The sequence below is a fragment of the Triturus cristatus genome, chromosome 11 (assembly GCF_964204655.1).
Source record: "Triturus cristatus chromosome 11, aTriCri1.1, whole genome shotgun sequence".
Taxonomy (NCBI): Eukaryota; Metazoa; Chordata; class Amphibia; order Caudata; family Salamandridae; genus Triturus; species Triturus cristatus.
This window is the reverse complement of record NC_140594.1, coordinates 297750622-297778057: the sequence shown is the minus strand read 5'-3', so window position 1 is coordinate 297778057 and position 27436 is coordinate 297750622. Positions and strand designations below refer to the sequence as shown.

Below are 27436 nucleotides of genomic sequence, written 5' to 3'. Positions count from 1 at the left end.
ACGCATTCCATTTCCCCCATATCTTATCCAATTTCTTGGGGTAACCCCTATTCGTGCTTGTTCCGCTAACATACACCAGTCAATGTCTCGTTTCCAGTCTACAACCTTTGGAGGGTCCGGATCTCCCCATTTGCAGGCAATATTACGCTTTGCAATTATAAAACCATTTGCCGCCCACAATTGATCCATACGGTTGAAATCAGTGGTGTCCCAAATGTTAGGGAGACATGTCTTAGGAGATTACATTAGGGCAATTCCACTCACCTCACTCATAACCTGGTTAACTGCCTCCCAGTAACCCTGAATCAAGGTACATTCCCAGAGTATGTGGTAAAACGTACCCGCCTCCCCACATCTCCTCCTTCAGTCTGTCGAGCTACAGTGGCCCATTTTGACTAGTGTCGTGCATGAGATATATATATGGTGTAAAACTTTTAATTGGACCAGTCGCAGCCTTGACGGTATGGCCACCTCCCGTGGGGAGGACCACGCCTCCCACCAGTTCTCTTCCTCCAAGTCTCCTACATCAGTCTACCAGCGTGCGTGTAGATGAGTCACTGGGTCTGATAAGTTTTTGATTATTTTACGGTACACAAGTGAGATTGCCTTGGTCTGCATGGGATCTGCTAGCAATCTGTCCTCTAGCAGGGCGACCTCCGGGATCCCATCTAATTCTTTAGTGGCTTCTAGTAAGGCATAGCTTATTTGTGAGTATCGGAAGATTTCGCTCGCGGATAACTTATATTCTATTTGTAATTCAGCACTGACTTTTGCTATCCCAATAGTATCCCATTTAACAAATCCTCTGCATCTACTTTAATTGCCCAGGATTGCCGCATGCCATAAGGGTGTCATTTGTGTTAATTTATTTTTCCAGCCCAACTGTGCCTGTAACAAGGCCTGGTCGCCCCCTCCTGCTCCTGCTGACGCCGATTGCAGCCTTCTCCTGCCTGCCGCTTCCCGAGCGACCCAGCCGCCGCTGAGCCGTCCGCCTGCCCCAGACTTTCCCGCCGCTGCCTCCCTGCGGCCCCACCACCCCCCCCGCCAGCCCATTCGCCGACCCGCTCCCGCCACCCAGCTGACCCACCCTCCCGGCTCCTTACTTAAGGGGACCGCGGACACCACTTGGGAGTGACCACTGTGCCTGTAACAAGGCCTGGTCGCCCCCTCCTGCTCCTGCTGACGCCGATTGCAGCCTTCTCCTGCCTGCCGCTTCCCGAGCAACCCAGCCGCCGCTGAGCCGCCCGCCTGCCCCAGACTTTCCCGCCGCTGCCTCCCTGCGGCCCCGCCCCCTGCCAGCCCATTCGCCGCCCCGCTCCCGCCACCCAGCTGACCCGCCCTCCCGGCTCCTTACTTATGACGCCCACGCGCAGCGTTGACGCGCAGCGGGCGCGCCGATTGTGCGCCGAAGGCGCGCCAAAGGCAAGCCCGTCTGCGCCCGTCCGCGCCTGGACCGCGCCCAGCGCCAGGACCCCTGGCCCCCGTGAACGCCAGCCAACACGACAGACTTACGACCCCACCACCCTCAACGCACTCAACGCCAGCCGGAACCCCGCCTGCTACCGTGCCACCCCGAGACGCACCCACGGACCCTTCACCTGCCAAGACTGCAAATTCACCTGCCTCCGGACCTGCACCGCTCCCGCCAAGCCAGACACCAGCAACACCCACCTCAAGTGCATCCTGCTCAACACCCTCTCCGTCCACAGGCACGCCGTCGAACTCTGGAACCTGCTCGACGCAACAGCACCAGACGTCGCCTTCCTCACTGAAACCTGGATGAACGCCTCCTCAGCGCCCGACATCGCCATAGCCATCCCGGACGGATACAAGATCACCCGGAGGGACCGCGTCAACCAGACGGGAGGAGGCATCGCCATCGTACACAAGAACACCATCCACATCTCGACCAACTCCGACGAAACCTTCACCGCCGCCGAACACCTCCACTTCCAGATACACACCGACCCCAAGACCACCCTCAGAGGCACCCTCATCTACAGACCCCCGGGACCACGCACACAATTCAGCGAAGACATCGCAGACTTCATCAGCCCGCACGCCCTTCCCTCCGTTGGCTACATCCTCCTAGGGGACCTCAACTTCCACCTGGAGAACAACAATGACAGAAACACCACCACCCTGCTGGACAACCTCGCCAACCTCGGACTCAAGCAACTGGTGAACACCCCCACCCACTACGCCGGTCACACACTTGACCCCGTCTTCTCATCCAGCAAGCACATCTCCTTCAGCCACTCCACCGGACTCCACTGGACCGACCACAGCTGCGTCCACTTCAGCTTCAGAAGAACCACGACCCACCACCACCCGCAACAGGTTCCTCGCCGGAGCTGGAGCAAGATCACCGCCGAGCAGCTCACCGCCTCCCTCAGCCAGAACCCTCCCACCTGCACAACAGACCCCAACGAAGCAGCCAGCAACCTCACCAAGTGGCTGACCGCCTGCGCCGATGACCTCGCACCACTAAAGAACCCTCCCACCAGACCCGGCAGCAAGAAAACCCCCTGGTTCACCGACAAACTCAAGGACTCCAAGAAGAACTGCCACACCCTCGAGAAAGCCTGGCGGCTGGACCAGACCACAGACAACAGGACCGCCCTCAAGCACGCCACCCGCAAACACCATCAGCTGATCCGCGCCACCAAGAAGACAGCACTCAAAGAAAGACTGGACAACAACGCCCACGACAGCAAGGAACTCTTCAGCATAGTCAAAGAGTTCTCCAACCCCAGCGCCAGAAACAACGACATCACTCCCTCGCAAGACCTCTGCAACTCACTCGCCTCGTTCTTCCACCGCAAGATCGCCGACATACACAACAGCTTCGACGCACAGACCACGCACCCTACCACCGAACCAACGCCCGCCACCACCACCCTTTGCAACTGGACCCGATCAGCACCGAAGACACCGCACGATGAACACCATCCACTCCGGATCCCCCACCGACCCCTGCCCCCACCACGTCTTCAACAAGGCAGACGCCATCATCGCACCCCATCTCCGGGACATCATCAACACCTCCTTCCACACCGCCACCTTCCCGGAGAGCTGGAAGCACGCCGAGCTTAGCGCCCTCCTGAAGAAACCAACGGCAGACCCCACCGACCTCAAGAACTACCGTCCCATCTCGCTCCTTCCTTTTCCTGCCAAAGTCATCGAGAAGACCGTCAACAGACAGCTCGCCGCCTTCCTCGAGACGAACGGATCCCTCGACCCCTCGCAGTCCGGGTTTCGGGCCAACCACAGCACCGAGACCGCCCTGATCGCAGCCACCGACGACATCAGATCCCTGATCGACAACGGAGAAACAGCACCCCTCATCCTCCTGGACCTCTCTGCTGCGTTCGACACTGTCTGCCACCGCACCCTAGTGCAGCGCCTCAGCAACATTGGAATCCAAGAGAAGGCACTGGAGTGGATCATCTCGTTCCTCGCCGGAAGAACCCAGAGAGTCCGCCTCCCCCCGTTCAGATCCGAGGCCACCGAAGTCATCTGCGGCGTACTACAAGGATCATCACTCAGCCCAACCCTCTTCAACGTCTACATGAGCCCCCTCGCAGCCATCGCACGCCAACACAACCTCAACATCATCTCCTACGCCGACGACACCAAACTGATCCTCTCCCTCACCAACGACCCCGCCACCACCAGAGCCAGCCTACACGAAGGGATGAAAGACGTCGCCGAGTGGATGAAGAACAGCCGCCTGAAACTGAACTCAGACAAGACGGAAGTCCTTATCCTGGGATCATCCCCCTCCGCCTGGGACGACTCCTGGTGGCCCCCTGCCCTGGGCACCACTCCCAAACCAACGGACCACGCGCGCAACCTGGGCTTCATCCTGGACTCCTCCCTCTCGATGACCAGACAAGTCAACGCCGTCCCCTCATCATGCTTCAACACCCTGCGCATGCTCCGCAAGATCTTCAGATGGATGCCCACAGAAACCAGGAAGACCGTTACCCAGGCACTCGTCACCAGCCGACTGGACTACGGGAACACCCTCTACGCCGGAACCACAGCCAAACTTAAAAAAAGACTCCAACGCATCCAGAACGCCTCCGCACGACTCATCCTGGACATCCCCCGACAAAGCCACATCACCGGACACCTGAGAGACCTGCACTGGCTCCCCGTCAACAAGAGAATCACGTTCAGACTCCTCACCCACGCACACAAGGCTCTCCACGACCTGGGCCCCAAGTATCTCAACGACCGCATGACCTTCTACACGCCCACCCACCAGCTGCGATCGACCAGCCACGCCCTCGCCACCGTACCACGCATCCGCAGAGCCACCGCCGGAGGAAGATCCTTCTCCTACCTGGCAGCCAAGACTTGGAACTCCCTCCCCATCCACCTTCGGCTAACCCAAGACCATCTCTCCTTCAGGAAGCAGCTCAAGACCTGGCTGTTCGAGCAGTAACGTACCCCTCCCCCCCAGCGCCTTGAGACCCTTCCGGGTGAGTAGCGCGCTATACAAATGTCAGGATTGATTGATTGATTGAGCCGCTGCCCACCTGATTTTGTATACAGAGCCTGTCTGTACCCTCTCTGGCCCATGAGCCATCTATCCATCCGGCATGCTGGGTCCTGCAGTGATCCATATACCCATTTGTTTATAATTGAGAGGTGGGTAGCCCAGTAATAATATCGGAGGCTACCCGGTTTCTTGGTTGGAAAGGGAGACTAACGGCTATGGTATAGTGCACTGTTGGCAAACGTAGGGGGGCCGCACGGTTTCCGGGGGTGGAGGCTCCTGGGAATAGAGCACTTAGGAGACGTTTGGAGGAACCAATCTTACAAAGCATTTGCTGACTTACAATCAGAGTTTAACCTGCTGGAATATAAGCGCTTCAGACACACTCAGTTGGGAGATGCACTAAATTGCCACTTGCCTATAGTGGAACAGGTGCCCGACGCCTCACCGTTAGAGGACTGAATACTGACAGAGCCACTAACAAAAATGGGAATATCACTAATTTATAAGAAGCTAATAAACAATTCCCCGGAGTTATTAGGCCCCCTGAAACGGGCATGGGAGACCGACGTGGGTGAGACATTAGACGATGACGACTGGGTGGAGGCCCTACAAGCCCCCCCCAAGAACGGTCCATTGGAGTACGATTCAGACTGATCCAATTTAAGCTACTCACAGAGTGTACTATGCACAGACCCTCCTGTATAGAATGGGCAGACCAGACTCCCCACTGTGTAAAAGAGGATGTGAGAACGAGGGATCCTTTTTCCACACCCTGTGGGAATGTCAACGGATTCAATCCTACTGGAGACAACTCACCACGGTGATGGCAAAGGTGACAAACCTAGTAGTCCCTGTAGAACCCAAATGGCTACTCCTGGGAATAAAAGGGGAAAATGATTGGCCTAGGCTCAACGAAATCTGGCTAAAAATGGCAGGAGTGGCAAAACAAAACATAGCAAGAACATGGGGGCCAGCGACTACACAGACAAAGGGACCTTAATTGGTGTTAGAGTGCAAAACACGTGGTCTATGGAGCCAGAGGTATCCCCAGAAAGGGGGAAAGTGTGTGGGGATTGGAGAACCTACAGATGTTAGAAAGTCAGTGACCAGAATCGGGGCAGCAGTATGGTTTGCGGGAGAAACAAACACTGAATTACCTGATGGGCATGGATCGGCTGTTAAAGAGCCGGACCTATGAGTCTGTATCCTGCGCTGGGGAGGGAGGGAGGCCATGCCAATATGTCTGTGTAATAACCTCATTATGCGATGACCGTATGATTTGTGAAGCCAATTGTTTTGATTATCAATAAAAAGAATAAAAAAATAAAATAATTTAAAAAAGGAGATTGTGTGCCCATATACCTGAATGTCCACTTTGCCGCCAACAGCCAACCTGCCCAGCTTCCATTTAATTATTCTAGCAGGTGCATAGTACCAGTAATGCACAATTTTGAGTAAAGCTTTATTGCCAGAGGCACTACAGGGAAATGTGCGTCCTTGGTGTAGAATGTCTGTTCACTCCTTAGGAGTGAAGGAGCGATCACATTCCGCTTCGCAGCATCGTTGTGCCGGAGAGTTGGTGTTAGTGGTCGAAGCATTAAGGCAAGCATATATGTCAAAGAGAAGTCTTTTGTCTGTGTTACGGGTGAGCATCCACTTCTGAAAGGAAGTGAGCGCTCGGCTTGCATGGGTGTCGTATGTGCGGCTGGGTAACCCAGTGTCTAATTTCAATACATGGTCAGTGTGCGGTGGAAGGAATACCATAATTAACCTGAACTTGGGTAAAGTCCATAGGGCTGTCCTACTCTTAAAGTTGGCGGCTTGCCAGTGTGAGAATGCTGTCTCTTGGAGAGCCGGTGGGAAATCAGGGTTCCCTATAATCGGTGTGTAAGTCTGATGTAGCCGTGAAAAGCAGTGACGTAATTGTATTCCAATGTACCGTCTGAGTAGTGTATTGGTAGGCCCAAATAAGAGACACCTTGAGAAGGCCAAATAAAGGGGAAGTCTTGTTCCAGTTGGGATTGGTCAGTTTGGGAGAGGCTAAGCGCAAGAGCCTGCGTTTTTTTTAAGTTAGTATTGAAACCAGATGCTTTACCAAAGGCCTCCATCTCCTGCATCATTGGGGGGAAGGAACGTGAAGGGTTTTGTGACAGCTATCATAACATCGTCTGCGTACAAGGCCTATTTATACTCCCTGCCTCCCATTGTAATGCCTGCTATTTGGGGGGTGTTTTCACACTCTTTCTGCAAATGTCTCCATGTAGAGAGCAAAGAGGAGCGCGACAAGGGGAAACCCTGTTGATTGCCACGCACCACACGAAAGGACTGCGACAACCATCCATTTGTCCTGACCATTGCTTTGGGATTCAAGTAGCTGCACCATACCAAATGCATAAATCTGGCGTCACGGCCAGCTTTAGCCAATACTCATTTAATATGTGGGCAATGTACCCGGTCAATGGCCGTTTCGGCATCAATCAAAAGCAGTAGAGCAAGCTTGTGGGAGCAATGGATTTTATCTATAAGATGTCAGACATTTGGTGGTGTTCCCACAGCATCTTTTGGGAATAAACCAGACTGGTCAGGATGCAACAGGCCCTGCATGTAAGGAGACAGGCTGGCAATATGCTGGTGAAGATTTTAGCCTCTACATTTAGAACTGAAATGGGATGATAGGATGTGCAGGTTTGGGAAGCACCGTAATAACCGCCTCTCTCATGGTATCAGTAAGAGCGCCAGAGTTGCTAAAAGAGTTATAAAGGTAGGCCAAATTGGGAGCCAGGGTAGCTATAAATATTTTGTAAAAATCAGAGGTGCTTTGTCTTATTGGAGATGGGTTAACACCTTGATCACTTTGTCTGGGTGGATGTCCCTACCTAATTGAGATGCATTCTCAGTGGGTGTGCACTCCGTATGAACCTGGGCCAGGTATGTTCCAGTGTCCTCTAGCGCTAGGGTTTCGGTTGTGTATAGTGCGGCATAGAAATGCCCGAATTCTTGTATGATTTGTGTTACACTCTCTACCCCGGTGATCTTTCAATCTCAGTGATTCTCTGATGGAGAACCTGGGCATGAAGCCGTTGCACCAAAATGAGGCCTGCCTTATTTACCCCACATAATATTTTTGTTGGTAGGCAGGAGGGCGTACTCCCCTCTGTCCATGTCAAGGGCTCTGAGCGCTTTACGGTCAGTGTGAGTTGACATTACACTTTATGAGAGCCTGATTATTTATGGACTTTCTCCAAATCTTCAATTTAGAAGCAATGGTTATGAACTTGCCCCCCACAACTGCTTTCTGGGTGTTCCAGGTAGGGCGCTGAAGATGTCAAGTGTATCGTTGCTATTGAGGAAGAAGCGGATGTCGTCAGTACTTTCAGTAATATTTGAGTCATAGGCCAGCAATCTAGGATTGAAGTACCAAGAGCGTTACAGTGGCGCGTTATCTGTGAGGCGAAGTGTGATAGAGATGGGTAAATGGTCAGAGAGGGCGGCAACGCCTAGGTCTATAGACCTGGCCTTCACTGTGAAGCGAGATGAGGTGAGAAAAAGGGCTATTCTGGCACATGTGTAGTGAGCTGCAGAGAAGAACGTGTAATCCTTTGCCAGACTCCACAAGTACACTATTCCTATATCCCTCAACCACTGATGGCCTGCAGAAGTGAAGGACCTCATTTGCCCGGTCCGCTGTGCCAACCTGTCCAGGAGGGCATCCAGGACCAGGTTAAAGTCTCCCCCCAGTAGGACGTCAGCATCAAAGAGGGTGGGGGGGCTCATCCCCTGGCTCAGAGCGTCCAGGAAGTAGGCCTCTTTGTGAGCATTTGGGGCATATATGTTAACTATGATGAATGTGTAGGTGTTGATGACATTGTGTAAAGCTAGCAGCCTACCCGGTTGATTTTTGCTTAAGACTCTGGCAGAGGCGTACTCGCTGATGCTTACTTCATGGACCACAATGCTTTGGGGTAACACGCTGGTGGGACGAGCAGTGTGCGACCAATTGGATTTTTGTTTATATTCAGGCTCCCTTGAGCCGGTGGGGCTGACGAGCTCATGGTTACGCACCTGCGTGCCACGAGTGGTACCGGACCTGAGAACATTTTTTTGGCAGCCTACGCAGCAACCCGACACACATGCCTATTCCCTGCTGACGAGAGGTAACAACCTCGAAACACGTGTCCAGGGATGGCCAACGCGACATTGATTTTTGCTTAAGACTCTGGCAGAGGCGTACTCGCTGATACTTACTTCATGGACCACAATGCTTTGGGGTAACACGCTGGTAGGACGAGCAGTGCGCGACCAATTGGATTTTTGTTTATATTCAGGCTCCCTTGAGCCGGTGGGGCTGACGAGCTCATGGTTGCGCACCAGCGTGCCACGAGTGGTACCGGACCTGAGAACATTTTTTTGGCAGCCTACGCAGCAACCCGACACACATGCCTATTCCCTGCTGACGAGAGGTAACAACCTCGAAACACGTGTCCAGGGATGGCCGATGCGACATTGATTTTTGCTTAAGACTCTGGCAGAGGCGTACTCGCTGATGCTTACTTCATGGACCACAATGCTTTGGGGTAACACGCTGGTAGGACGAGCAGTGTGCGACCAATTGGATTTTTATTTTTACCCGGTATCTCTGCTTGGGTCTGGATGACTCGGCCCGGGAAGTGGGTAGCTCGTAGGACCGCTACTCCCGCCCACTATCCCATTCCCAAGGAAAAGTATTGGAAAGCCAACCAGCAGGACTTTAGGCATTACTAATCTGCTTTAAGGAGGTGGGTTTCCTGAATGAGGTAAGCAGCGTAGTTAAAAGCTTTAAGCATGGATAGAAGCGGAAGGTGCTTTACTGGAGAGTTAAGGCCCCGGAATTTTAAGCGGATTACTTTTATTTATTTTTGGTGCTTTATTTAGCGCGAACATGACACAAGAGTATCAAATGGCTGTTACTCATAGGTTAGAGGGTCCTTGGGCCAGCTGCATGGGGATAAGGTGGGCAGCCATACCTTCATCCCAGTCTATTTGACCAATATCGCCTGTGTGTGTATTTGCGTAGAAGTGGTCAAGCAAGGAGGAATGTGGAGAAATACAAGGACGTTCCCTCTCCTGGGAACACAAAAAATGGAGGGAAAAGTTTCCATGTCAAAGGCGGGGAGTCATCTTCGTGAAGTGGATTCAGAGCTCCGCCGCTATGGCTTAGATGATGAGGAAGCAACAGTGGTGTAACCATGGTTGCCGGAGCTGGATCTGGGAAGATCAATATTGATTGAGAACACTTGGTGATGCATCAACAGGTAGTACTTATTGTCAGGATCCGATACGCTGTCTCAACACTACAGTTGGCATTGTAAAGCTGTTTGTTCTGTGCGGCTTTCGGATTTAGTCGGCTTGGCAAAGTGTCTTTTCACTGCTCGTGGTGGACCCTGTGGTTTAGCAGAGGATCACAGTGGTGTGCGTAGTTTGGGTTGCTAGGTCTCAACCCCAGGAGGGAAAGGGGGGGTGGGGGGGTCTTAAAGGCCCATAATAGAGAGGGCTTCTCTTAGAGTACGGACAATGTGTGTTTCTTTGTTCCCACATGACATGGAAGGGATGTGTCCCTACTTCTATCGAATTCCTTTTTCCCGTAGCAATGTCGCGGCGGGCTGGAGGGCCCTGCGATACTGCAGCATTGTGGGTAACAGGTCATGGTACAGCCACGCATTTAAAGGTAATGGCATTCTGATCATGTATGGCTACCATGATTATTTCTTTCTGTCAGTAAGAATGCAGGCAGGTCAGGATATCATGTGGCATGCCTGGTGACTTAGCAGGTCGACCTGTCCTGTGGGTACGATTCAGCACAATGTCCTTGTCCGCCAGCCCTGTGCAACCTGCATGAACAGGTATGTAACATATTCCTCCAATTTCCTGGAGTCTGCTTGCAGCTACACGCCTTAAATTCTGATGTTGGTGCGTTGTGACCTATTTTCAAAGTTTTCCAGTTGGTATCACAATTCCTCGTTCTTGTCCCGCAGCTCCTGCAGTTCACGTCGATGTTTGTCGAGTTCCTCCTCAAGCGAGTCATTAGTTTGTTCCACCATGATTATCCGTTGACCCAGATCTCCCTGCTCTCCCTTATAATGTCTTTGACATCTGCTGCTATGTCGTGTTTGAGGACCATAATGTAATCTCTCAGGGCGGCACATAGAATCTCCAGAATGGTGCACTTTCACCCCCTTGTCTGGTGCATCCGTGGTTGTCAAGACTGCATGTGGAGTAGCTGTGGGCAAGCCATCCTGAAGCAGATCAGGTTTTTTGTAGGGGGTTTTTACTAAGCATGTCTTTTAAAGTAATGTCCTTCATGTTGGGGTATGTGGCCATGCTTGCGTCCAGAGGTGGAAAGTGCAGTTGCTTTGGTCGTATAGGTGGGCTGTGTTGTCGTCTCAAGCTACCTATTAGTATGGATGGTCTTGCACGGCAGGTCTCACCCAACGCCACTCTGAAGTAGTAGCGTAACCTTCCCACTACTGTGGGTTCTATGGTGTTCGTGGGGGATTCTCAAGGCATCAGGCACCCCTTTGTGGTTGGTGATTCAGGGCGGCGAAGGAACCGTCGCACTAGGGAGTCTGAGGTGCGAGCCAGGGGACCGCCACATTTCTCACTGGGCCCCAGCTGCAGTTAATTTGCACCCAGCTTGTAGGTTTATCCATGGGAGAACAGATGTAATGGGCCTTCTTGGCCTTGTGTAACCCCAGACAGGTACCAGGTTTTACAGGGTCTATTCAGGGCCTCGCCATACAGAACATCATGTGCCAAGTCACACACGCCCCCCGGACCCCCCATGGGCTGGAGCATGGCCCCCAAGTCCGGCCGACACAGGGTTCTTCTGCTTCCGGCAGCTACAAGAGCAGTAGATAAGGGTGAGACCGCTGGGGTTCCCCCGCAGCCCTCCTGTACAGTGATCACCTGCTTTGCCTAGTCCCAACCTCTGGGTCGTGCCCGCTCTCCCCGCCACTCACCAGTCACTCAGTTCAATTACGTTCAGCCGCAGGGCTTACCGGCATCGTCCTTGGGGCCCTTGACCTCGGCGGCAGGGATAGGATCTACTCAGCACAGCCCACCGGGGCCATTACAGGCAGTGTACCGCAGCAAACACCATTTTGGAAGCTTTGGCACGTGTCCCTGTGGGCCGGTGATCTCTCTGATGGGTACCTCTACTGCCTTTCAGTGCCAAGAGATAACACTGAGTTACAGTCACTCACTTCCCTCCAAAGTTTCGAGGCTTGTACTTGTCCAGGGCACGCCGCATGATACATCAGCTATTTTAGCAAAGTGGGAGGCGGAGCTCGTTGAAGGTGGGTCTATTCTGGTGCCATCTTGGACACGTCCCCTCATTTGACACGCCTCTCCCTCATCTTTCATTTTAAATGGGCCTTTCATTTGGAGAAGTTAATTTTTGTGGCCGTTTTAATTAATCTAAAATGATACTTCCAGAGCTTTTATTTAGATTAGAAATGAAGGCACTTCCAAAACAAAATGAACATAAAGGACAAAGGTTAGTGCTATGAAAATGTGAACTGATGAAAATAGCACCTGTGCCAGTAACAGTGATTTTTTCTCTGTGTTTAACAGCGTTTGTGAAGTCTCAAGTGATCAGATTTGCAAATAAAAAGGATAAAGACGCTCTTTTCTAAGGCAGGCTTTTTTATGAGTAGATGTTTTGTTTTTCCCCCAAATTCCTTCTGAACTGTTTCTTTCTCTATATATTCATGTACTTATCAAGTACTGTACAAAAAAGATGCAAAAAGCGAAACACACTAAAATCCACTGAAAAGCAGTACTTTGGGGCTCCTTGGAAAAGTATTACGATAGAGAGCTGCTGAATTGCCCAAGGATGAAAATCATTAAGGTATGAAATGAATTTACAGCTTTATCTGAGAAAAACTAGTTTGTACTGTAATCCTGAGCTTCCACCTATAAAGACTTATCTAAGGACCATGCTGCACCATGTTGACCTTTTTCATTACATCTGGCTTGATACTTTTTAGGGGCAGACCTTGCACCATCTTGAGAGCCCTCTGACTTCCTCTATTCTTTTTATTTTATCCCTCAAAAGAGGTCTTAAAAAAATAAACAAAATACAGTGATGACTCCAACTCTCTTTTTAGGTCTCGCCTAGCGTTGCAACATGCTTGCGCTGCTTGCTCTGTGAGGCCTCTTGTAATCGAGGAGATTTTGGAAGTGGAGTTTAAGCTCCGCCCATTATTCTGATTGGCTGGCGTCACCGTTTATGCTAAACAATGGCTTCCCATTGAAAATGAGGCCTTTTGGTTACCGCCCCGTCTCCTTCTACAACGGTCCATCTGGACTTGATCGTTTACTTGCGGCGTTAGCCGGTCTCCTTCAATTAGTTGGTAGGCACTTTCTTTTTGTCATTCGTCCATGAAGCGCGACCCTCTAAATTGTATGTTTTCTTTATTTCTTTAATGAGCGTGGCACCTGCTAGGGACACCACGCTCACTTCATTTATTTATATTTTCGCAGCGTCCACTTCAGGGACACCGCGCTCCGTTTTTTTGTTTTGTTTTTTACTTTAAAACTTAGCGTGGTGCCACTTCAAGGACACCGCGCTCGGTATATTTATATATTTCTTAACTTTAAAACGGGGCACAGCGCCCGCATCAAGGACACCGCTCAGTGTTTTCTTTTTTTAAATTTTATTTATTGATTTTCAATGACATGAAATTGCAACATTAGAATGAATCATAGACAGACATATCAACGTAAATCATCAGGCAGTAGTCAGTACATTCAGAAGCATTGCATAGTGAAAAAAAAATATCCACCTCCAACATGTTTTCTCTGGGCCTCCCCACATCTATTAAACATTGCAGCCGTCAAACCCCAACACAGCTCAATGTTAAAGTAAAAAAAACAAAAAAAAACGAGCACGGTGTCTTTCAAGAGGCGATGCGCTCAGTTTTAAACCTAAGCATTTGCAATGCAATCGGACCCATTGCATTGCAAATGCTTTTTTAAGCATGGGTGTGAGGTTTTGCCAGATGACAGTACTGAGCTTGCTGCCCCATGGGACTCAAGCTGCGTGTCAGTATCCATGTCTAACAAGGCCTAAATCGGGGCGAGGGGGTCCTCGTGTATTCACTCTGCCAATCTGCAGTGACTTTGTCAAGCCCCTTGTCCGGTTTTGGTCAGAAACTCTCGGCAGAGGTCAGCTTAAGAGCTTTGTCGCAGCAGAGAAGGCGGCTAAGGGGGTTCGGTCTGGCACTTAGGGCTTGTAGCTTGCCCAGTTCTGAACTTGCTCGGCTCCTAAAACTCCCCGGAATAAGAAAGAGCAAACCAGCGCAACGATCTTGGCAGTTTCAGTGGGGATCAAGTTAATCATCCTCCTCAGCGCCCGGAGTTCAGACTGACGGCTGTAGTCTGCAATCAAGGCAATTACATGAAGCCTGTGATGAAGCCCGTGCCACCTGCCTCTCTTTTCTGCTTTCTTCAGCTTCTACTCTCTAGCTGGAAACAGGCCAGCGCGAGTAAAACTCTTCGGTCTCGGTGTAAGCGAGACCCCCCAGGGCAGCCGCAGCGACCAGGCTAGGCTTAGGTGCGCCTTGTGGACACAGATGCGTCCTCGGGTCCCCCTACGCCATTTAAACGTTGTTATCCAGTGGGCATTTGACAGCTAGCAACGACGACTGCTCAAACGACTTTGGAAGGTGTCACGGCTTTTTTGACGCCAGCTTATTAATTAAGCCGGCCTCTTCTACACAGCTGAGGGGGCGCCTTCCGCAGCCCCAGGTGTGGCAGCCTCTGGTGTACAGGTAGATTAGGTTGGAGGGGAAGGGGGCGTTCTCTCGTGCTTGGACATTGAGGCTGCGCCGAGGGAACGCGAATCGAGAAGGAAACACGACCTGAGCAGGACAATCGCAGACGTTTAACGCCAGCCACAAGGACGCGAGTGTGGTCTTGAGCCTTACACACAGTCCTAGTCGCACTTACCTATCCAGCAGCGCAAGACAAAATGAGAACACAGAGTTCACTCCTCTGCACGGCCGGGTTCAAAATTTAATAAAAATGTATAAGGCCTCTCGGAATAAAAAGTGGAGGCTCGCGAAGGAGGGACAGAGATTCCCCCGCCAAAGTTTGGAAATGCCACAAAACTTTGAGGGCGCAAAAGTATCACTAAAGGCATTACCGGCAAACAGTGAGTCGGGGTAAAGGCCAGCACGGGGCAATACAGGACTACTTTGTTCATTTAGAGAGGAGAGGTGCCCACCAGTTAGAGACTGCTCAAGGGGAGCAACAACAATAATCAGGCATGTAACATCTAGTCCGGAATTTTCTCACTGAAAGAGAGATCACAACACGAATAACATGGGATGGTCTTAATTCTTGCTGAAGACGCCAATGAGGCAGGAATTTTGGCCTGTAGAATCAGTGGGGCCCCTGGGCCTAATGGCTTGCCTGCAGCACTATTAACAAGCATTTGCCATGCAATAGGTCTCGCATTTGCAAGAGTTCAAGCTATTGGCATTGTAAAGGACAATGCCTTTTATTTATGTAGTTTGAAAATCTGCAAGTAGTGTTTAAACACGCACTTTGTACTTATAGTCCTTGCTTATGAGAAGCAAAGCTGGCTGTAACTGTGCCTCTTTTACTGGCAGCTTTGCTTTTCTTATTTCAAGTTTTCACTTAGAACTGAGACATAACATGCAGACACAATGTTTGAAGCATCAAAATCTGCACGCTTTGACTTTTTTCCCTGGGCCTTTAGCCCCAGTAAATTTCAGCCGTCAAAATCTGTTGTGGAAAACAGAGTTTTTAAGACAATTATTGCACAACTCAGAATCCTGATCCATGCGAAAACTCCTGTATCCCCAATTATCGGCATCCAACCACCAGCTCGTAATCATGACCTTTATGATTTCCTAAATCCCCGATTACTTTCCATGAGGTATGAACTCTGCTGCTAACCTTATTGTCTTCTACAAAAAGGCAAGCATTACCTTCCAGCCCATCTGCAACATTGCTGCATCTTCTAGGTATGTATAGTGGTACAGTTAGCAAACATCTACAGCCAATTAGGGAGTTTATACCTCTGTTCACTACCCTTGGACAGAGAAAAAATGCCCAGCCGATGGGTCTTCTGTTTGCAACATTGTCAAGGATCTCGCTGAAGTCCAAGTATACAACATTATCAAACTGCCTATGTTCTAATTCTTAGACCACACACTCCTCAAAATATGCCACCAATTTATTTTAAGACATTATAAACATTAGTTTCTTTAATAAGTTACTGCTGCTCATGTGTATTGTACACAAACAAATATACTCTTCTCCAGCCCCACTGGTAGCACTCCTGTCTCAACACTCCAATCATTAAAACACTTGAGACTGTATTTTGGGTACATCATCTTTGTTGTGTGCAGGACAAAGCAGAAAGAAACCATCTGCCAATTCCCAGTGCTTGTAAAGTTGTTGCAATGGCTCATGAGGCAGAGAAATGGTTAAAGGCGAAAGATCTACTTCCTGAAAACTTCAAGGGACTTTGTTATGGAAACAGAAAACAAAACAAAAGAAAGAGGTACTCACTGGATCTGCAGGGTTAGGAGAAAACAAATAAAATCCTGGAAAACGAGACAAAGAAGAAGAAATATGTGAGTTTAAGAATTACATGTTTCATGACAAAAGAACCCTATCACAGGGCACCGTTTATCAACAATCAACTGTTCAGGTAATTAGAACGAGGAAATTGCCCACCCTTCCCCAATAACTCAGTATTTTGTCTAGATATGGACACCTGTGTTACAGGGCCTTTCCTCTCTATCACAGGAGAATTGTTCTCAAAATCATACATAGCTGAACTGAAACTGCTCAAACTACCAGACCTTTTGAGTGATAATGGAGGAATATTGCGTAATTTACAAAATGTTAACCTATTCACATGACACAATCTCAGAGCTTTTTATCTTGCGCTACAGAATATTCAAATTTACTGGTAGGTCAAAAACTTTGTAAAATAGTTTGTTCTGCTATGTTTCGGTGTTCTTGGATTAACAATGTACAGGGGTAGACTTTATGTAAATCTTAAGCTGACCCATACCATGCATGAATCGCTCATCTAGTTCCTTTTTTCCATTACACGTACAGTGCTACGAGCATTAAAATGCAATGTGAGAATTCAAAACTGCATGTTCCCGAATGCAAAGATTGAAACAAAAGGCCGGTAAAGCTACTCACGCATGTGTGACACCATGAGCCAACAGTCAATTTTTATTCAACATCAATTTTCATGCGGATAGTTTCAGTCCTATACTTCAGTGAAACAACAAATCCTAGAGTACAAAATGGTGTGCTTAAAAAGGCAGCATAAAGGCTGGCAGAAGGGGTCACCAATGACATGAGAGAACTTTTATGGAAACATCAGACAGTGACATGTTGTTTTATCATTTGTATATGTAACATAAGAATGCATTATCTTATTTAAATTTCTGACTAAAACAACGGCAAGCCTTTGTGAAATTGTTATCATGTTGATAACATTTAAATTAATTTTTATTTATTTATTTAGGCACAAAAAGATTAAGTGATTCACCCAGAATCACAGGATGTTGAGACGCCGCAGAGACTCGAACCTGGCTCTCTAGTTCAAAAGTCGGCAGCTCTGGCCGTTATATCACATCCTCTCCCATTCTTGAATGTTGCATTACGAGAAAATTACACAATATTAACCATTTTGTATAATTTGCAGTTTCATATGATTTTTCATCTTAAGCGACTGGTTTGAGTCGAAAATATCTTTGACAGACACTTCCTCCTCAAAAGTGACATTTGTTCTCCTTTTTTGTGCAAAACATATGCTTGTGGAGAAATGTTCCACGAGATACCCCCAAAAAAGTATGTCGTGTAACTTTGTGAGAAAATATTTCACAAATTTCATAAACCAATAGACAGGATTTCATGCTTTTACTTTTTAAGCTCAATTTTCACAGGAAGCTTAGCTAATAAGTGTCAAGTAGGCACATGTACAACATATATAAATGCATAAATAAAATCTCCGAAAGGCATCCATGCTTTAGGCATTTAGCTAGGTGAAGGAGGTGGAAACCTCTAAACGAGTTACTGCCACCACACCTCATGTCTAATGGCACACTCAACTCAAATAACATTACAAATCAGTTTGACTCCTTAAAATAACGGCTTGCATCAGATGAACAACTATTCCTTGAATGAAAAAAATACATTTGTTTCAGTCGTATTCAAATGAAAGTTAGAGAGAAAAAAGTAATAGAGAAGCTGGAAGAACAGTGGATGGTATCCTGTCAGTCCGTTTTCGTTCTGTCAGCACATAAGAAGATTCTATCATCTTTGTCAGCTACATGGTAAACACAGTGATGTGGCGACGCCTGAGTATCCCAACTATAGCTGAATGTTAGGATGTGGAAAAGGAACAATGTTCTGGGGTCATTTGTGGCACTGGGCAGCTGTAATTAACAAAGGTGATCGGGTCTCAGCCACTGTCAATTGCCATATTCCAGTCAATCATTTTCTCCCACTGTGACACTGAATACAGAGACCAGCCATATGCAAATCAACCCTGGCCCTGCTCCAATAGTAACAGTCTAGATCACACTGCCAAGCCAGATCTGCCCTAGACTGTAGAAGTACGCAACCCCAGATAGTTTTTACCCATCACGTTTGAATTTTCTACAGCTGTAAGCACAGAAAGTTTTAGGGTGGTGCGGCTGGTGCAGCCGCAACTGGTGCTGGCCATAGGGGGAGATTCGCTATGTTTAGAAATAGCACAGGTTTAAAAAGAACCTGCTGCAGAGTTCCTTGTGTGTCCAGCAGTTTTCAGGCAACAATAAAAATGTGAAGATAACTCTGGTGATTAATGTTCCTGCTGGAGGGAGATCAGAGATTTGTCTCACGGCAGTTTCCACTCATAATAAGGTAGCGCAGAAGGTTTATATGCCTGCTGCAAAGAACGAGTACCACGCAGATCACTGAACTGTATTCTATGTGGATCGCTCTGGAGGTTACTGCTTTTGTCAAAAAGATCCCTTTGTTACTTGCAGTTCCTAAGATCCCATCCTAATATAACACAGTGAGCTATGAACAGTTATCATCAAAGAGTTGGATGCAAACTGGATTGTATAGGTTAGAAGGTTATGTTTTCCCCCCTAATCTTTCATTATCCTAATGTTGCTCGAAAGGATTCATTTGAGTAGAAATACATTCCTATTAGTAAAAACAACCACTGTGGTACCTTTTAATTCCGGAGTTTGTGCTTCTCCAGATCAAACACTCTTAAAATATACTGCCTACTGGTATGGATGACATGATTCGTACACCTTGAAATCCTTACTGTCTTTGGTTACATTTCTTATAGACTGAAACAAATGTATGGTTTATAGGCTCTGTGTAATGTGTGTATGATGTGAAGTGTTGCAACACCCTACTCTGGTATGAGCAGTGCTATAAAACAAATGAGATGCACGTGAGAGAGGGGCTATGGAGAGTTGAGCTGAGCATGGTAGAGAGGGAATTCATGGAGAAGGCAGTTTTGTGGTGGGCACCAAAAAGATTGTCGCACAGGGCACCACCTGCACTAAATTCTGTCCTGGGTGTAAGTAACCTCATGCTCCTCCAACCTGTCTGTCTCTGTTCACTGGCATTGTGCATTATGTACCTGCCTTTGCCTGCCATAGACAAACAATCATTTTGCTCCCCACAGAGACCTACAAGAGTCCGAAGGGAGCCTTCTTTGCTCCAACTGTTTTGTGATCAAACCATCTACCATTTCCTGCTGTCCCTGAAGTGAGATGTCTCACGCGAAGTACAACGTATAGCCCTCTTAAATCCTTCCCCACAGTGGAGGATGAGTCCATCCAATAGCTTAGTTCAAAGGGTTTCCAACTGAGTCTGCTGTGACTATCTCAGCTTTTGGGTAGCTCTACCTCTACCCTGGAGGATTGCAGCCAGAAGTGAGCCTTTTACTTTTGTTCAGTTTCACGTGCACAGTTCTTGCATGATATCTTCAGTTGGAGAATCACCTTCTTTCCTAATATTCTCTGCTACTCGCTGCTTCTCAACTCGTCCTCAAAAGCCTCTCTTATTACTTTGCGTCACTGTAAGTGTACAATCATAAATACTATTGTGAGAGAGACGTATTTGTCTGTGCTTTTGAGCAATCGTGTTTTATATTGTAAAGTACTCTGGTGCCCTAGTCTGATTGATCTAAAACTCAATACATTAACTCGTGGGTAGTAATTCTGCCGCATGTGCATTTGGGGGGTCTTGCAGCATTGCAACATGGGATGTGGAGATTTTGATTATAGGTCTCTGTGAACACAGGGGAACAAGTTGTAGACTTTTTGTACCAACACGTGAACTGAAGGCAGTGCCGGCATCCTGAATTACAAATGTATATCTCCCTCACTGATCCTCCCAGGATCAGTTCCCATTCTCAAAGTGTACTGTACTCAAGCTGCCTCTTACGGATAGGCAAAAAGCATCAGAAACCGGTCTGAAGGTAGTTGTGTTACCATCTAGATGAGACCGGGCCTAGCAGTTTAGGTTGTACGGATCTTTTTGGGACAAGACCAAATCAGATTTGCATAAGGCTGGTCTCAGTCTCAAGAGACGTAACTGGCAAAAACAATAGAATTATTCTCCATTGATTATTAGCTGCTGAGATTAGTTGAAGAGCACCAGCCACCACTAGCTTTGTTTTTCTGATGACTGCAGTCATTGTTCGAAAGTCAAATCTCATCAAATGAAATACAAAATGGGAGATCTGATGACAAACAGTTGTCTGTTCAGACCCATGTAATGAAATCAATTCCCCTTATAGTCATTGCAGTACATTCTGGTCAAAAGGCCTAAGGGATGTAAAGCATTTCCCATCACAGTTACATTTTCTAAAATGCCTGTTGTGAGATTTAATAACATAGTTGCAGCGGTTTTCAACTCACCTAGAATGGCAAAGATCACCATGAAAAACAGAAGCAGAAGAAGGATGTCGATGAATGGCGGGAGGGACTGGAAGATCTGACGTAGATTCCTGCAACAGGCAGAGATGTAAAAGTCAAGGGTAGCACACGCTCGCTAGATAACTTTATATAATGAATTAGTTCACAAATGTGGGTAGTAATTCCAAGAGTAACACATTGTTTATCTCATTCCTACCATTCTCAACCCTTTCAAGGAGGCCAAATATCATTGTTCCCGTTCTTTGTGATCTAAGGCTGCCATTAGTATAGACCTAGCTAATAGACAATATAAGTATCCAAAGGGGGTGGCATGTGTTGGTACTGTATGAAATTGATGAGATGATCTCGGATTCAGTCACTAGTGAAGACTAAGTAAGAGCTGGGTGGTTTGAATTCCCCACAATATGCATGAAGGTGTAAAAGAAAAAAAAAAAAAGAAAAACAAAATCACCCACACTACTCCAAAATCACACAATTAACCAGCCGGGCTGGAGCCAGCACTGATCTACGAGAATCTCAATGACATTTGTGAATAAATTTAGTTACCTCTAAAGGATTCTCACTAACTCACCTTCACAGACAACGATCACATTAGTAGGCCTTAAGTGATCTCCAATCGCACTTTCGGAGGTTCAGTTAGGGTTGCATTCACAGCGGGCTCCTTGGTTAGTTCTTAAAAGGCCTTTCATTAACACAAATCAGACCCTTTAAATTGTAAAAGAAAGTTTCAGCTAAAATACTAGAATCTAATGGCACCTGCAGAAACACCTCAAATACGACCAAAGGAATTTGGATCCTCTGTTGCTCTGAATATGCCTTGTTGTAATTTGCACACTTACTAACTTTCTACTGGAAAACAGATGGGAATTTCTCTGATCTCAATTAGAATCCTAATTCACACTAACATAAGATCATCTTTGACTGGTCAGAATTTATTCTAAGTAACATTTGAGCAGACGGACTGTGGTATGCAGTAGGATCTCCGCTGAGCCAGGAAACAAAGAGTCGACATTGCAATAAATGTTTAACACCGAAGAATGTTCAGCACCAGGATCTAACACACCATTGGCTCCCTCATACTCCAAATGCCTCTTCCTTTTGGTTAAGGTCTACAGTGAGGAAACAATGGCCTATGTTGTGTGATCTGCAGCCAGACCAAACGTCCTACAGCACTTGGAAAAAAAACGGTGCATCTCCTGTAGAGCACCATACTATTCCTCCGAGGGCGAAATCCCCTAAGCCCAGTGGGGTCTTTGGATGTTCAGGATGTCCAGATAGCCATATATTTGAAATAAAACATCTTAAATGCTCTAAAGAACAAGGAGAGAGAATAAATGTGCGCATTTTTTTTTTTACATAGGGTCAGACTAAGTTTCTGCCATTGATAAGGGGTACTTTTGTACTATATGTGCTTGAAATAAAGCTCTGCATATGTACAGCGTTCATGCCTTGTGTATAATATTTGGCTTACATTTCTTTAAGTCTGAGGACAAGGCAAATTTCGTTAGCATCTCAAAGTACACTTCGAAAAAGATAAGTTAATTTACTGCATGTTCCTACTTGTGAATGATCTAAACGGAAAAGTATGCCATGTCAAATGACGGAGTTCTCTCGGATTTGGGACTGTGCTATTTGTGACATCACAGCCTACACTTAATATGAGGCTTCTTATTACCTTTCTTTATGATAACAGGGATTTAATGTGTCATTCGACGTGGATATGAAAAAGTTACAATTATTTTTAAGTCTTTAGACACATGGGTAGGATCTCAGATGAGCACCAGGCCTCAGTGCCAATGTGGCGCAAATAGATGTAGCCCAGAGAGACCAAATACATACTAAAAGCGAAAAGTGTGACAACGATCCATCCATTACATACAGCTGCACAGCTATTAGACAGGTTTGAGCGCGTTCAGCTCAATCTATGAGTGAACCAAAACTGATAGACCCAAATTAGGGATACAGGTTTGATGGTGGCGTCATCCCAACTTGCTTCTGGATTCTTTATTACATGATGAATCACAATTCCTCCTTCCCTACAATCTCATGGTATGGAAAATATTTCCAAGTGATGGGTGTCAACTAGCCTATAGTATTTGTATTTTGATCTTAGCCTAGGTCCAACAAGAATAAAACATACCCTGCTGATACATGCATGATGTATAATGTTGGTAAAAAAAAAATCCCCCAAAAAAATCACTGTTCTACTTTTAAAGCATGCTTGCTATATTGAGAATCCCACATTTAATATACCTGAGAAATAGCTCACCTCATTCCTTAAGGCTGCTAAACTGAAACCTCTGAATCGCGAAATGTAGATACCTTTATAGATCTCCATCGATCAGTACTCCAGATAGATCAATGGCAAATTAACGCTTTATTTATCCTTCGGAGTTTGTCAACCATCATGGCACTATATCAGTGGCATGCAAAGTGTCAAGAATTCCTGTCATGCGAGGGGAGGAAAACGGTAACCAGCGAAAACGGACTACATCTCCCAGGATGCTTAGCGGTTGAGAGGTTATGTAAACAGGAGAGCTGTTACATAACTCAAGGAAAACACGCCCTTATGTAAACAGGAGAGCTGTTACATAACTCAAGGAAAACACGCCCTTATGTAAACAGGAGAGCTGTTACATAACTCAAGTAAAACACGCCCTATAAAGGGAGGAACCGGGAGGTACAACGCTGTCGGATATTGTGTTTACACCGACGTACCTGCTTAGTGAAGAGCAGTGTTCCGGAGTGGTGCTCCTGTAAGGCAAGAACGGAGGTAGGTCGAGTCGTTACTCCCTGGGCCGTGTCTTGCCCCATCGTCACCTGTGAAGGACCCGGAAGCTCTACCGGATAACCATTGAGCTTCGCTTTTTGACTCGGCTGAGTCAAAGCGCAGTGGCGCTTTTGCTGGTTGGAGTCGTAACTCCCAGCCCGACCAGAGATACAGGGACTGCCAGCTGTAACGCACACCAGGAGGTGTTTGCCGCGTTACAGACTCGGAAGTCCACGGGATCGATCGAGCGGCTGCTCTCGGTTCAGTCTTCTTTGCTTGTGATTGGGGTATCGGTGACGCATCACCAGGAGGTGACTCCGCGTCCCGGTGCAGTCTGAGGAAGAGGTTGAGCGGCTGCTCCCTTCAGGTAGAGACCCCGGCTGGGTGTTTCCCTGACTCCTCGATTCTCCCCAACACTCTTCGTGCCCCTCACAGCCTACCGATTGGCATTGTCGGCCATTTCATTTCTGCCCTCTGTTGGCATACGCCGGGATCGGCGTATATGCAGAGGACGGTTAGGACCATCCGTGCTGTGGGCTGGTAACGTACTTAGCCTGGAGGATTCCAGTGACTATAACCTTTGTTTATTCCTTGTATTATTTTTGCCTTCATTAAAATAACTAAACCTTCACAAGTGGTTGCGTTCTCATTATCGTGTCTGTTAAACAATCCTGAGACGTTCAGGGCGTTACACAAAGACAACCAAAGTAGAGCATCTTTGCTGGTAATGCAGAGATCTCCAGCAAAGTGTACCAGTAGTTTGTTCCACAAACTTATAACTAGGCAGAAGCCAAAGAATTCTTCCGACTTAGACATCATCTAGACACTCACATTCTGGTCCGGATAAGAAACCTAATTCAACAAACCTAGTTGCACACACGTTTACAATGTGTTCTTCTAAAGGATGTATTGCGCAGGCTGTGCCGGGAGCAGATCATTTTCAAGTTAGAAACAGAGATCTCTATCCATCATTATTGTTTTTTCAGAAAGGCACTAAGCAATAACATGGTTGCTTCATTCCACAGAAACTCAGACCAATTGCTCTCTCAGAGAAAACACCTGATTCCCCACTATAGCCAACGCAAGTCATTCCTTTTATCCCTCACATTCACCATTTATTTTATTTATTTATTATTATTATTTTTTTTAAATCAACCCCGACAACTAAAATTCGCCATTCCGATGAATTTTCACTTATCACTCGCTGTAAATACTCTCTGTAAATGTGATTTTATTCTTACCTTCGCACCGCACCGCTGTATCGACAGTCCACCAAGAAGATTGGTCGCAAAGCGCGTGTCACCCGAACATGAGAGGTCTGACGCACAAGCACAACAATTGCCTCAACGAACATCACCAGAAGAACACAAGCCTGTGTTGCAAAACATGGGAAGAGCAAAAATGTATTGTCTAGGCCATAAATATCACACATCCTTCAATACAGCACAAAACCCTGTGAAACATAAATCAGTCTAGCATCAGGACCAGTGATCACGAGCGGTGACTAAGAAACCAGAATTGGCATTCTTACAAAACTGCATGCAGTACATGACCTGCAAGAGCCCCTCTGACACAAATATATATTTTGCTAACAGTGACTGGTTCAGCAAAGCCCAGAGTATATCTTACCTTGACCATTGTTCTTTTGTGCCTGACAAAGGTGCGACACCCTAGCCATCTCATTTTCATACCCAGTTCAAAGACAACCACCACCAGGGCAAACAGCTCAAGTGTAGCATGGACCTGTAATGAGAACACAAATGTGAAGCACCCAAATGTATCAGCAGACACGTGATACACACTACCTCCCACCAGATGACAAGGACGTCCAAAGCTGTCCAACAGAATCATACATTGTAGTTCAGCCAGCTTGCACCATCACTGCAACTCTAATCTCAAGTACCATGTTAACTACCTACCGACACACATTTACCACAGATAGTCACTAAGGCGGAGTACAACCAGTGTTTTAGCGTCATATTTCCCACACTCTCTCTCCCTAAAGTGAAAACACCTTAGTACTTCAGACTCACATGACACACACTCACAAATTTTGACTGAGCTCTTCCCAGTAGTGCAGTGACAGGAGTCCCACAGCCACGGACACTAAGCTCAGTGATCACCAATATCTCAAGTCTCAGCGGTAATACACTTATTGACGCTAAGCTGAGTGTTTTCAAGTACTTCACGGATAGGTATAACAATGACAGACGGTAAGCTACGCTCTCCCAGTCTCCTGGTTGCCACACTCTTAGATTAAGATGACCACCCTAGCACTGCAGTTTTATGCACCCCACATTTACTGTGAACAAACTGAATGCCCTTTACTAAGGGTACAATATGTACTGACACTATGCTAAACTCTACCCAGTACTTCAGTTTCTAGAATCCCACAATCACTCACACTAAGATGAACAATCCCCAGTTTATTGATCTCATGATTCCCATACTCCATGACACAGTCTGTGGCCCAAAGTAATCCAGTCTCATTAATCACTCACTCATTGACGCTCATTGGAGTGCTCATCAATATTACTGTCTCATGGTTTCCACTTTCACCAACACTAATCTCGGTGATCATCAGTACTTCAGAAACATCAAGGGGAGAGGAGTTGGCCTAATGGCTAGGGCGGTCAGCCTCCAATCTAGGGAACTGGGTTAGAATCTCAGCAATGACGCTGAACATCCTGTGATTCTGGACAAATCACTGAATCTCCCCGTGCCTAACAAAAATGAATGTCTCCTCATGTAACGCAACTGGTGGTATGTAAAGCGCTCTGATACCCGATTCGGGTAAAGTTCGCGCTGTGGAAATCGAAAATATTTGTGGTTAGCATGAGCTGAAGCCGTCTTGGTTGTGGCGTCCATTTTGTTAGCCATGTGATTCTTCCGTCTACACTGTTGCTTGCCTTTCTATTCTGCTTGAGTCATCAGCTTTGGTTAACTCCTTCTATTCTAAGCTCAAGCAATGTATGAGCTCAGAGAGGCCTGTAGCTGCAAGAATGCACCTGTTTGAAAATGTAACTGTCCATCATGTCTTACTGATGTAAGCAGTTCTGTCTCCCCTCCCACTTTGCTGACTGAGTGATATCCATCTGCCCATGTTAGTCGATAGCTATTCCTGTGTATGTTTGTACCTTCTATTTGAGTCTCCATGCTTACTCTGCAACAAACTCAGTATAAAAGACCCATGGTCTGTGTATTCAAGCCACTACCTCTTGGAACACTTGAGGGTGTTGTATGGACTTGGTCTCACTCATGAGTGAATAAACTTGATATTTTGAATGCCAGCTTCAGTGCCAATCTCTTCTTTGTTGGTTTAAGGACCCGGTGTTAGACCCGGCCTTGTAGCATAGCCATCCCTGTCCCCGCACCACGTAACCTGAGCATGCACCTCACGCAGCCCCGAGCCCACGGCCTAGCCGATCCTTCCCACTAGAACCCACACACACCCGACCCGGACTTCCCCGTCCGTGGCCTTCCTCCTTTCGGCCACACCGGGCCCGCGTGCCCACTTCATGCACCATGATGGCCGCCCGGCCCCAGCGCGACCCTGGCCTAGAGGCGCCACTCCGGCTGGAGGACATCGCGCTCCCATTGGGATGAGAGAGGGAGGAGCAGTTTCCATCGCACCTCTGAGCTCCCCTGGGAAGGTGGGTTTCGATCGGCCCGCCGGCCTCCCCGAGGGCTGGCTCCACGCCTGCTGGGTGTCTGGGACTCCTCCCGACCCGGCCCTGTAAGGATCAAAAGACAATGGCAGGAAACCCCGACAAGCGACCCCCAGGTGACAAGACCCCTGCCTGCACAGACTCCGGACATCAAAGAGGAGTCGTCCTATAACAAGGGGTGCTCTGGGACTATCCGGCAGATTCGCCTTTGGAAACACCTGAGCCCTGCTGAGTGACTCGCGGCTCCCTGAAGATCGTAAGACCTACGAACTTGTGCTTGAGCCCTGCTGAGTGACTCGCGGCTCCCTGAAGATCGTAAGACCTCCGAACCTGTGCTTGAGCCCTGCTGAGTGACTCGCGGTTCCCACAGACTCTCTTGGTCCCGCCGGACCCCGACGACGACAAGCGTATCCCCCAGCTCGAGGATTGTGAGCTGTGCGCCGGGTACGCCCCTGCATTTGATCCAAATCCCCAAAAGACTGTCCCGCTACCTCCTACCCCCTCC

General features: G+C 47.6%; 1 protein-coding gene across 1 annotated transcript in view; it reads right to left on the bottom strand.

The window, feature by feature from the left end:
• Positions 1-27436, bottom strand: part of TPCN1 (two pore segment channel 1) — a 350431-nt gene that overhangs the window by 222139 nt on the left and 100856 nt on the right. Inside the window, exons 5-8 of the mRNA XM_085634844.1 lie at positions 24893-25006; positions 24505-24635; positions 20476-20564; positions 16091-16125 (exon numbers count right to left, since the gene is read on the bottom strand). Of these exons, the coding sequence (XP_085490970.1) occupies positions 16091-16125; positions 20476-20564; positions 24505-24635; positions 24893-25006 (369 nt within the window). The remainder of the gene's footprint in view (positions 1-16090; positions 16126-20475; positions 20565-24504; positions 24636-24892; positions 25007-27436) is intronic.